The following is a 12,855-nucleotide window of genomic DNA, read 5'->3' on the forward strand; positions in this document are numbered from 1 at the left end:
GGATGTGTAACTTCTGCAAATGGATGTGAGAAGGGGGCGGGTTACTGTTGGAAATCCTGGTTTAATTTTGTTTTTTGTCTTCTGCACCATTACTTGTCAATCATGATGTTAACATAGCAGCGTTAATGGATCTCGAAACTGTCTTTCTCTGTGTGAGGAACAGATGGAAAACAGAGGTTGGGCATACCTCTGTCTTTAGTAGAGAGGATTCTTTCATGATCTGTTTGGAATCTCTTATTAGTTATTTTGTTGACAAAAATTAACATTTACTGTGACCGACATTTGAGTCTCATCAAATTATTGCTGTAATGGTAAGTTTATTGTATCATTTTCTTTCAGAACAACCAGAAGTTTTGGGAAAAGACTGATGTGAAAAAATGCAAGCAAATGTATACTTTAAATGTGTATTTTTTTTTTTTTTCCAAAGGATGACTGTTGAACCAACTTTACAAGATGAAGGTGAATTTCTGTATGAAACGCAACCTGAGTTACTCAAGTACAGGACTACTGACCTTTCAGTAGATCTTGTTACTGATTGGTATTTGAGCAGAGCACAGGAAATTGAAAAGTATGCGATGCAGGTGAGAAAAGTAGTGAGGAAATGACAATGGCTGATCAGGCTGGTCAGCCATCTTCAACAGAATCCTGTCTTAATGAGCATTAATGGGATGCTTTTCCCTCAAAATATACACTGTGTCTCAGTCTTCATTATGACTTTAGAAGTATTTGTTTTTTCTCTGGCAGTGTACTTCTCCTTGCTCTAAAGTTTACTCACCCAAACAATTGATCCATAGGAGTGAAGAGGAAGCCAGCAGATCCATTTCACTTGGCTTACCCTAGCAGGCAGTAGCACTTCTGTAGTTCTTGAAAAATGTTTACCATAACATTTTATGTTTGTAACTAAGGGAGGGAATATTGCACAGGGTATCAAGAAACATAATCTTACCTGTCACATGATACTGTATCATATATATTGATAAGTGTCACATGTGTCACTGTCCTTATGCCGGTATGTAGTACTGTCATAATAGCTTCATGGCGGGTTTATTTTGTGTCTGTGGGACTACCATGCAGCTAATTCTTTGCTTTATTTTCTTCATATTTTAAAAATTTGTGAAACCCTATGAGTTAAAGCTAATGTTGCAGGTAAGAATAGAGCTCATCACTGACGCATGTCAGAATTTTATTGCTTCTTAAGTCAATTTAGCTGCTTGAAAAGGAGGTGGGCTGGAGGTATCATGATGAGGGAGAGCCGATGGGTGAGTTCTTTTATTCTGCAAATCTGCAGTCCTTCAAGGCACTTTAACCATGGTTCCCTGTGATCTTAACAGCCTATCAGTAGGTATGGAAATAAAAGCCACTTCCAAGGATTAATTAAGTTACTAACATATAAATGGAATTGCGTTCTAATCTTCCAGACTTATGTTTGTCTCAGATACAGCCAATATTGTTTTCTTTGAAATAGAAGCAGAATCTTCCATATAAGTTGTTTTCAGTCACCAGGGTAAAAGACTGTCATGTTGTGTGAAATGCAATTATTAATTCATGTTCAGGTAGAAAAGTCATGTTACATGCAGAGTTATGCATAACTTTAGTCAGTTAACTGATTATCTTAGTTTAAAACAATCCTTCATATTCCATTCATGAGATGAGGTGATGTATCTCCAGAAGGAATAGCTTTTTCCTAATTTGCATGCATCAGTAGGATGCGTTGGGTCAAAAGCCTATAATGACATCATACACTAAGATTAAACATTTCATTTGTTCTTTATAGAGCTGAAAAGAGCAATTCATGTAGAAAAATACAGTCCATAAAAACTTCTAGGAACTGAGAATTGCCTGTTAAGAAAAAGGAACAAGGAAAGAAAACAGACACACAAACAGGACACAGATTGAACTTGAAGCTGTTCTTTGGCAAACAGTTGTACAGCAAAGAGTTTTTACTATTTTTCAGGTGGACTGTGCTCTGTCCCTTGTTCGTCTTGGCATGGAGAGGAATATTCCTGGTCTACAGGTGCTTTGTGACAATCTGATCACTCTTGAGACAGTAGTTTATGAGACTGATGGTGATCGAACTTTAACTTTGAAGGAACTCATAGAGATGAAAGACATTGAAAAGCTGAGGCTGTTGATGAAGAATGTAAGTATTTTTAAAAAATCAGTAAATATACCTTGATTTCTGGTGATTCAGGTTACCCTAGATCCTATGTATATAAAGATACTGTTAGTGGCTGACATTTTTCTGATGAACCTCCATCTGTTCCTTTTTTATTGTGGTGGGTTTTTTTCTTTCTTTGTTTTCAGCAAAAGCTAAAATGACTCAATTGTCTCAAAGACCTGTTTCTTTGTCTTAGGCAAAGGACTAAATGTTAATAAATCCAGTCTTTTGAAAGCTGTGAATTGCTTTTTCATTGACCCTTTCTAAACGATCTTCAATGTAGCTGTTGATGATGCTGCAGATACAATATTGAATTTTTTCCTTGGATATTTTTTGGTGTCTTTAAATACTAGCAGAAGGTCTTAATATTTACCTCTGCAGCCAATGTGTACATTTCATCTTCTCTGTGTTCAGCCTGTGTGTGGTATTTTAGAATAGAAAAAGACTTCTTTGAAAGGTTGAAAAATGCTTAGAGATTGAACATCTGAAATTCAGCTGAAGAATACATAAGCGCCAGAGGAGAATACTCGTGCACTTGAAGCTCCTCAGAATTTTCAAAATTTTGCTAGGATTTGTGTAACTACTCTTAATTTGTTTTTCTGTCTTTTATTCTTGCATACTAACAGTAATGCTACTTTGATGTGAGTGCAAGCCAATCATTCATGCATTCCGAAATTGCAGGAGGAAAACAGCTAGGCTCTTCTACTGTACGGGACTACAGTACTCCTGTACTGCTTGATTTCCCCACTCCATTGAGTAGCACAAAGATGGTGGATTGCTTCCGTGCTTATGATGTAGTGATCTGAGTAGCAGTGGTGAATGTCAGGCTTCAGCTGTTGCTCGTGATAAGTGAAGATACTGTTTCAGTTATATTGATCAAAATATGTTCTGATTTTTTTGTTTGGGTTGTTTTTTTTTTTTTTTGCTTGCTTGTTTTGGACAATGAGGATGAACTTTTCTTTTTTCCCTCTCTCGTGGTGCTCATTGTGCTTTCCAGTCCTCTGATGAAAGATACGTGAAGAACGTTTATCAGTGGATGATCCCTTTTCTTCACCGCTGTGAAAATCAAACCCCTGGTCTTGCAAATTCACTTTTTAAAGAGTATTTGGTAACATTAGCAAAGGAAGACCTGACTCTGCCTTTGAAGATATTTCAGAATTCAAAACCTGCTGTAAGTATGGAGCCCTGATGATTCTGCTGTTTTCTTTGGAAATTCTTGTCCTGATGAGTTTAGTTCATCTTCTAAATTAGATCGTCTCTCTGATCTTTTCCCTTCTTCTTGGACTCAAGATTTGTATGTTTTAGAAAACATCAATTAAAAATCATTATAGCGTAGGTTATGATGCAATTAAACTGTTCGTTATGAGATTGCCAGAGTAATGTAATTATGATTTTGACCAAGTAGAGCAAAAATTATTGCAGATTCTTCTTTGAAGTAATTTTCTGGTGATGTGTTTAAAGTAAATTCCTGCCATATTTGCTTTTTGAAAATGGATGTGAAAGAGTTTCTTGATCTCACTAATATTTTTTTCCTGGGGAATTTTACTAGCAGTAGATTTCAAGTTATCCTCACCCCACACCACTCTCCACAACAAATGTAAAGAATAAAATGGGGGATGTTAGGATGGAGCCAAGAGTTTAATGGGTAAGAGTTGAAGTTACCGTACACGTAAGGATTTCATGCTGCTTCTACAGTTTAAATAATTATTCCAGAGCAGATAAGCACATAATTTACAAACAATTGAATGTTCTAAATGCATGGACAGAAATAAACCAGTGAAGGAAAATCACAGCTGTTTTATGTATTGATAACGTTGTAGATATTAAATAAATCTGACCAGTGTTTGCAGTAGTTGGCTTCCTCTACCCTGCACTGTCTCCACCTCTTAAATTCAAAGAGGGTATAAGGACTATCACTGTTCTTTCCGTTGTAGGAAAATAGCTGAGTTATGCTTCAGATTGTAACTTTAACAGGTACTTCACTAAGCTGTGAGCAAGAGACATTCTCATTACAGCTACAGTTTATTTTCTTGGAGTACACATCTTTTTATAACCAGAAGAAACTTAACTGTTGAATTAGAAACAGAAAACTAAAACTAATGCGCTTTCTTTTCTTCTTAGTGTCAGCAAAAAATTATTCCTGATCAAGACCAGCTTATGGTTACAGCATTGGAATGTATTTATAGATGTGAACGAGATGACCAGCTCTCTCTCTGTTATGACATTTTAGAATGCCTTCCACAAAGAGGATACGGGTAAACATTTTCACCTAGTTGTTTTCGTAAATACTTAATATGTGTTAAATATAGTTGTGAATTAATGCTTTAAAAATAATTGACTAAAAGGTAGATGATGTTACTGGAATACTCTATTCCTATCTGAGTGGCCATGGTCATATGTGTATATGTGTGCTTGTGCTGTACATGTACTCTGCCAGCTAATGCAACAAAACATGACTTAAAGTAGCAGCCTAGACCAAGGCTTCTGTGTTAGTTTTTTAGACTTCTGTATCTTGGTGAATTGAGACCAAGTGTTAGTGCTATCTTACTGGTCTTGGTCTTGTACAGTTAGTGGTGTCTTGCACTTAGCTTATAAGTAGCAGTGTGAGAGAGGTCTCTATATGGAAGACTGAGATGAAGGACAAGTAATAAGGAGGAGCTGTAAACTATTCTTCCAATATCTCTTACATGTAGGAAGAGAGATCCTGATACAAGACCAAGGAAGAAGGGAAAGCTCTGTTCTGGGAGACTGAGGGACCCTCTCAATTTTAGCTATCCTTCTAGCAAGAAGCCAGCAGTTTTAATCTGTTCAAGCAAATATATATTTGATTTTCATCAAGGAATATTTCAAACTGTTTATATCTATCTAATGTGAATTACATGAAGAAATTACTAGAAGTATGGAGATATGTATATTTAATATTAATTGTTTAATTTCTTTGCAGGCCTGAAACAGATATAACGAACACTCTTCATGATGAAGTAGATGAACTGGAACAAATTCTCAGGTATTTAATTTTGCTAAAATAAATAATGTCCTCTTACCGAAGTCACTATCATAGCCAAGAACTTTCTTTTATGACAAGAAAGCAGGAAAAATACTTATCTTGCTTGTAGTGCTGTCAAGAAGATAATCTCTTAAGTTTTTTTGTATACAGAACTTAGAAATTTTGAATTATTTTAGCTATTTGAGTATTACAAAACCACACAGATAATTTCCTTGGAATAAGTTTTTGTGGTTTTTTTTTTTTTTTTCCCTCTTGGAAGGAGAAGAAGGTTACATGAGGAATTAGTTTTGATCTTTATACTGTTGTAATGCTTTTGGTCATCAAAACCTAGAAGGCTTTGATATGCATTTACCCTTCTAATCCACACTGTTACAGACTTTATGGAGACTGTTTGCATTTGCAGTATGTTGTCAGAGACAGCTCTAAGGATGCTGCAGCAGAGGCAGTTGTACAACTATGCAGGATTCAAAAATGTTGATTATTCATTTACAGTGTTTCAGAGCTGCTGGAGAAACATGGACTTCAGAAACCTGTTTCCTTTGTGAAAGACACAAAGGACAATGTGGAGGAGGCACGGAAGCTGATGATTAGGCTGACGAGGCACACAGGTCGCAAGTTAGTATTGAAAGGGGAGTGGGAGATAAGGGGGAAAGGTTGTCAAGGTAACAGTGCTTATCGTCAGAGAACAACAAACAAACCTGCCTGGTTTGTTGCAGTAGGTAACCATAGTGTTCAAACTGATCACAGTGTACATAAAACACATTTGTTAAATTGATGATTAACATCATTAGTGTTTTGGCTGCATTCTCCATATTAAAAAAATTCTGTCTTGCTTCAAACCTGTTTCAATATGTTCGTGTTCAAGTAAACAAGCCTAAAAGGCACATAAGCTGCAAAGTGGTGCAAGATGATGAACAGTAAAAGTTAACATAGTGTAAATAAGGTCCTTTAAGACATATTTAATTTTATGGAGAGTGTAGGATTTGTAAAATAACACTGTCTTTTTTTTTCGGTATGTTTTCTTGGGTGCTTGCAATAGGGTAATTTATTGATTTTAACGTATTGATTCTACCTCTTTTATTTCCAGTATAATTTTTTAGTTTTTCTGTTTAAGAACTACTTCATTTAACTCTTCTTCCAACTGTTGATGAATTATTACACAGCTCTTGGCATAAGCAGATAAAAAGATTGAACTGAGGGGAAAACCAGCCACTACTGTGGGTTGTTTGAGTTTTTTTTCTTATTTCATGTAAACATGCATAACAGTTTATTGGTGATGGTAGAGTAGTATTTAGGTTGGACATGCTGAAAGCTTTTTAAGACTTCTAAAAGCCTTTCTTTAGAAAGATCAAGTCGATGCCTCTGTAGGAAAAATGTTGATTTTTTCACTTTTTGTAGAGACCCTTTGCTTTGCCAAAATGAAAGCTAATGCCGCATGAGAAAATCACTATTAGCTGGACTAGCTTGTGCAGCTTAAAAAAAAAGTCTTTTTTAATCTGAAAGGCTCAAGATAATGTCAAAAAACCTTCATAGTGTTTCCACTAGTAGAAGTTTTGGTAGAGCCCATGAAGTTGTATAGGAAGCTTTGTGGATAAACAGAGATCCATGCATCCAAAGGGTCAAGAATCTGAATACCATTCCAGTTAAGGAACAAAATAAACTTGCAGCTCTACTGTGATTGTTTGCAATTGATTAGTCCTTGGAGACTGCCTACCATGAACAGCACTTTAATGATCCTTAGTTGTTGTGGACTTGTGTTTACCCAGCTGTTCTTGGATCAGTAGGAAGATATTACTTTCAGCTTTCTGATGTACTATTGGAAGTTAACAGAACCTGCTTTGTGGGGTATCTTGATAAAGGTTGCTAAAATCCCTGCTTTATCTCACAGAAAACAAACAGAAGCACTTGGGTACTGCATTGTTGTTGTCAAACAATATACACACATTACCATATACCACATTACACATTCTACCATATACCATATTACACATATACCACATACACTGATTTCATGTTAATTAATACTAAAAGCATTCTACCTTTAAATAACTTTTGGTTAAAAGTCCAATTAAAGATTGAAATAGCTTTTGAGAAAACTCAGATTTTTGGTGGTGGAACTGTAGTGTTACCTACTGCTCTTCTTTAAATTCGTTGTGGAAGAGAATATATAACTTAAAACATATTTATAGGCAACCATCAGTCAGTGAGACACAGTGGAAGGAGTTGCTCCAGGATATCTTAGACATGCAGCAGAAAGTATATACATGCTTACATTCGGATACTTGCTATGAGGTGAGTTGTGTGGTTTTTAACTGCTTTATATTATGAAATTCTCATTTCATATTGTTGCTCAACATACACATTTAATCATTTCAGCGTGAGATGGTTTGGCGAGGTTCTTCCTACTGAAGAAATACTTTAATTTCAAGATACTATTGGACAAGGTGTATCCCCTTTCCCATGAAAGGCTGAATCAGATTATCTTTTGAGGTCCTTGCAACCTGGCTCTTCTATGATTCATTGATTCTATTTAATTTGTTAAATTTAAAACCTTTAAGACAAGCCATATCAATGCAGCTGTGGTATTCTCCGAAATTATTAAATGCTTATGTTGCTTTTCATTAGGGCAATATTGACCATGTTTAAAAAAAATTAATTTTTGTAAGGAATTGAGATTGCTTTGAGTGTCTTGAAGTGGGCAAAACTTTGACCTGAAAATAACAGGTGTTTTCTGGCAGTTACAGCATTATATGAGTATGTATTCTTTGAAGATATCCTTGACTGAAACTTAAAGGAGTCTGATATGCTAAGTTCTAAATATTGTGTTTCTTCAGGAATACAGAATTTCTTCTTACATGTTGTTGGTTTTAATTTCTTAATAATAAACTACCTTTTCAGTTTCATCCTATTAACACCTTAGAATGTAGGTATAAATAATTTCTGATCTCTAAATCATACTATAAAAAAGGCAATTAATAAGCTTTAATTTTTTTCTGCAGGGATTAGAAATAACTAGCTACTAGTTAATTTTAGCTTTACTGTAAATAAATTGTGGAAATACTCTCCATTGTAGAAGTTATGTTTTTTGCTTGAACTGAGTATATTCTTTTGACTTCAAAGATTCCAATCAAAGGAGTTGGTTCCATGCAATGAAACTTACTTGAAGCTGCTGCAGTTTATTAAATTATTAAATGGTTGTTCTTTCTTTTAGATATTCACAGAGAGTCTTTTATGCTCTAGCAGTATAGACAATATCCACTTGGCTGGGCAAATGATGCATTGCAGTATTTGGTCAGTGGATCCAGCAAGTTCATCAAAAGGGAAGCCACAGTACCGAGTAGGCTATGAGAGAAGTATTGAACTAGTCTTGGCTGCTAGCAGAGAATATTTCAATTCTTCAACGAGTTTGACCGATACCTGTATGGATTTGGCCAGGTATATTTACAGCTATCACATATACAAATAGATGCTGCTTTTTTGACTAAAACTTGAATTTTGTTTTCCCTTTAAAAGAAGGTAAATCTTACATGGCTGCATTTCTCTTTATGTAAATTACATGGTAAGTAGAAATAGTATCTTTGGCTACTGAGAGTTGTGTATGTGTACACCACGGCTGTCCCTGGTTGCTGGAATGATCTCTTACAGAATTCAGGTTGAAGAAGAAATGTGCAAGTCTTTCACTGTGCATGGGAAGCTTTTTGTGAGTGTCATTTGAACCGTTTCCACATTATGGATTGAACCACAACTGTGGCACCTGGTTACCATCACTGTCATAGAAAATAGCATTTTGCAACTTGTTTCATGTCTCTTCTTACTTTGGACTTCCCCTGTTCTGCGAGTTCATTTGAAGCTATCTGTCTCTTTTAGTGACGTTAAGGAATAAGCCAAATAACTCTTCAGAAAGGAATTCAGGCACAGAACAGGATGTTCTGTGGTTTGGAGGTTGCAGTGTGGGTGTTCATTCTTGTATAGATTTAGATATGGAAGACTACACTTACCAATTACAAGGAAAACAGTTAAAATATTTTTCTTTCCCTCAAGATACAAATTCATTTTGATCCATAATGGTATATACATGATGTTACCAGTTTTTCTTTTGAGTACTGACTATAGTAATACAGTCAAACTGTTTATAATTAATTATCCTTTTTCAAAGTAAGAAGTTTTCTTCAATAAAATACTGTTACTACGAATTTTTATGGTTTGACAAATTATATATTTTCCATTAGGGATTAAAGGAAGAATATTATTGCAGTTGGCCTTCAGTGACATTATGATCTCTGTAAATTAACTAGAAAATGACTGAAAAAGTGCTGTGAAGGACTTGGGTGTACAGGTGTATGAAAAATTAGACATAAGCCGACTATGTGCACTTGCAGCCCAGAAAGCCAACCTGGGTTGCATCAAAGGAAGTGTGGCCAGCAGGTCGAGGGAGGTGATTCTGCTGCTCTACTGTGCTCTGGTGAGACCTCACCTGGAGTGTTGTGTTCATCTCTGGAGTCCTCAGCACAAGAAGGACATGGACCTGTTGGAGTGGATCTGGAGGAGGCAACAAAAATGGTCGGAGGGCTGGAGCACCTCTGAAGAGGAGGACATCTGTGGAGGAAGGCTAAGTGAATGGGAGTTGTTCAGCCTGAAGAAGAGCAGGCTCTGGGGAGGTCTTATTGTGGCCTTTCAATACTTAAAGGTGGCTGATGAGAAAGATGGGGACAAACTTCTTAAGGAGGGCCTGTTGTGATAGGACAAGGGGTAATAGTTTTAGAATAAAAGAGGGGAGATTTAGATTAGGTATAAGGAAGAAATTTTTTGCAATGAGGGTGGTGAAACATTGGCACATGTTACCCAGAGAGGTGGTAGATGCCCCGTCTCTGGAAACATTCACCGTCAGATTGGATGGGGCTGTGTGCAACCTGATCTACTTCAGGATGTCCCTGCTCACTGCAGGAGGTGTTGGATGAGATGACCTTTAAAGGTCCCTTCCAATGCAAAGCATTCTGTGGTTCTATGAAAAACTGATCTAATGTCATTATAAAATAAGTGTTTACTTACCAATTTTTTTTTCCACCCAATCTCCTATTGAGACTCTAAGTATCATTGGTTTTAATATCTCATAAGGGTTCTGTGATCAACTTTTATCTTACAGTTTTATGGTGATATTTCAAAATATGCAGTTTATAGCTATAATACCTACTGTGAATGTGTGACCATGTGTTTCTTCTGTTTAGTAAAATGTTTTGATCCTTCTCTGACTTTTTTCCAATCAGTTGGTTCATGGTAATTTAACTTATTTCCATGAGGCATTATCTCACTGTGTCGGGCTCCTAGTAACCTTCTTGTATGAGTTGTTTTAGGCAGAACATATTTATCTTCTCTTTGGCTGTTTAAGCCTCCACTTCACCCTGAAATGATTGTCAGTGCTTCTGAAAAATGTGACGATTTCAAATCATATGCAGCTAACATACAATTTTATTTTCAATGTAAACATGTCTATCTCTTCATTAACACGTAGCAGTAATAGCCGTATGACCAACGGCACAATAAACCACTTTCCTGATTTAATGGCACGATGAATTAAACCATTGTCAATCATTGAGACTATATTGCATGTGGTTTTTTTGTTAAACGTGTTAATAAAAACCACATACGAACACATTGTACCAGAATGCAAGTTTTCTTTATAGAATTTATCGGAAGGGTAATTATGTCAATATAGTATATAAAAAACATACGATTTTTTGAAAAGTTTATTTAAAATAGCATGCTATTAATTGAATGCATTAATTAATCTTCAGAGGAATTTTGTGGGAATTTTTTTTGTTTTCATTTGCTGAACCTAGCTGAGGAAACTGAATATGTGACAATGCCTCCAGCATTTCACTTCAATCAACATTTCACAGAATTTTGATTTATTTTCTAGTATATGGCAACACCAGAACACCGTTGTGATATGAGAAATATTTCCCTAAATAATTACATATTTAAGTATGTCTTTTGTTAAATTAATTGCAGGTTTAAATTCAAGAGGGCTGAGATGATGTTCTTATCACAACTAGGTGAAGAAGATTGTGGCAATCCAAGAATAGAATTTCATTAAAATGTTTACCCAGCTGTAACAAAGATATAGTGCCAAACATTAAAAATGTGTTACAGGACTAGTCAACATTTTGACATTTCATAAGCACAGTAAATTACTTTTGTGGGTGTTTTGTGGGTTTTTCTTTTCATTCACAGGTGAACTTTTCCCACAAATTTAACTTTATTTATTCAACAATTTTTAGAAAAATTTGTTTCCTTTCTATTTAGGTGCTGTCTGCAACTTATTGTAGACAGTCCGAGTGCTATTCAGGAGGAGCTAGATCTCATTCGTGCTCTTGGCTACCTTGAAGAATTTGGTGTGAAGATATTGCCACTACAAGGTACTGCATTTTTTTATTCTTTATATGATTACTTGAATCGTAGGCATAAACATGTATGACAAACAGTTTACTATTGCATCAGTGTTGCATCAGTAAACTGAAGAGTCCTTCCCTGCCTCCAAACAGCTTACAGGCACATACTGAGAAATTTATGTTTTTTAAAACATCTTTCGGTTGATGTGAGATAAGAAAGATGTTTGCATATGGAATCTGTGTTTTGGGACTTATTTTTAGCAGGACTTTGTAATAATTAGAGTACTGAGTATCTGAAGTGACTTTGGCAGAAATAGTTTTGAGCTTACCTTTATTTGCAAAATAATCTGCACATGTGCTGATGAACAGGTGGGAGGGTGGTACTTCACACTCATGCATAGGCAGTTTTCATGTCTCTGCTGGGCTATTTCATTCTGAAGTATATAAAGCCCAGTGATAACAGAAATGAACTTTTACAAGGTATTTCTTCTGGTGACTTGGTTAAAACTTTAAATCTGTTTTTGAGCTCTGACTCCAGTGGTATGGAAAGTTGTTGGACAGGGGTTTGAAAGGAAGGATGATTATGGACACTGAGACAAAGAGGGGAATTGAATATATTGGAGTATGTTTTAGTGCTTATAGCCAAACTAACAAAGTTCAGGCCTTCATTTGGTGGGTTGAATCTGGACGGATGTCAAATGCCCACCAAAGACACTATCAGTCCCATCCTCAGGTGGACGGAGGGAGAGAAAATACAACAAGTCTTGTGGGTCGAGATAAGGACAGAGACATACCATTCACCAGTTACTGTCATGGGCAAAACAGACTTGACTTGGGGAAATTGGTTTAATTTATTACTGATCAAATCAGAGCAGGTTATTGAGAAAAACTAAATCTTAAAAAAACACTTTTCCCCCGCCCCTTTCTTCTTCCTTGCTTAACTTGACTCACAATTTCCTCTACCTCCATCCCCCAGTAGGCACAGGTGGACAGGGAATGGGGGTTGTGATCCATTCAGCACATGCTGTCTCTGCCACTCCTTCCTCCTTAGGGGGAGGACTCCTCATTGTTACCCTACTCCAGCATGGATTCATTCCGGAGTGTGTCCCCCACAGGGTCACAAGTCCTGTCAGCAAACCTGCTCCAACATGAATTCTTCTTTCCATGGGGCCACAGCTCCTGCCAAGGAGCCTCCTCCGCAGGGTCCCAGCCTCCTTCAGGCACATCCACCTGCTCCAGCCTGGGGTCCTCGTGGGCTGCAGGGGCACAGCCTGACTCACCATGGGCTCCTCCCCGGGCTT

At 36.6% G+C, this 12,855-nt stretch overlaps 1 protein-coding gene across 1 annotated transcript in view; it reads left to right on the plus strand.

Moving 5' to 3' along the window:
- NBAS (neuroblastoma amplified sequence) overlaps positions 1 to 12,855 on the plus strand; it is a gene marked incomplete at both ends in the record, with an annotated part of 71,699 nt that overhangs the window by 45,161 nt on the left and 13,683 nt on the right. The window contains 9 exons of the mRNA XM_010132883.1: positions 428 to 581; positions 1,955 to 2,140; positions 3,156 to 3,329; positions 4,280 to 4,413; positions 5,103 to 5,165; positions 5,658 to 5,780; positions 7,355 to 7,457; positions 8,377 to 8,600; positions 11,469 to 11,581. Coding sequence (XP_010131185.1) covers positions 428 to 581; positions 1,955 to 2,140; positions 3,156 to 3,329; positions 4,280 to 4,413; positions 5,103 to 5,165; positions 5,658 to 5,780; positions 7,355 to 7,457; positions 8,377 to 8,600; positions 11,469 to 11,581 — 1,274 coding nt within the window. The remainder of the gene's footprint in view (positions 1 to 427; positions 582 to 1,954; positions 2,141 to 3,155; positions 3,330 to 4,279; positions 4,414 to 5,102; positions 5,166 to 5,657; positions 5,781 to 7,354; positions 7,458 to 8,376; positions 8,601 to 11,468; positions 11,582 to 12,855) is intronic.

Source organism: Buceros rhinoceros, unplaced genomic scaffold (assembly GCF_000710305.1).
Source record: "Buceros rhinoceros silvestris isolate BGI_N320 unplaced genomic scaffold, ASM71030v1 scaffold13213, whole genome shotgun sequence".
Lineage (NCBI taxonomy): Eukaryota > Metazoa > Chordata > Aves > Bucerotiformes > Bucerotidae > Buceros > Buceros rhinoceros.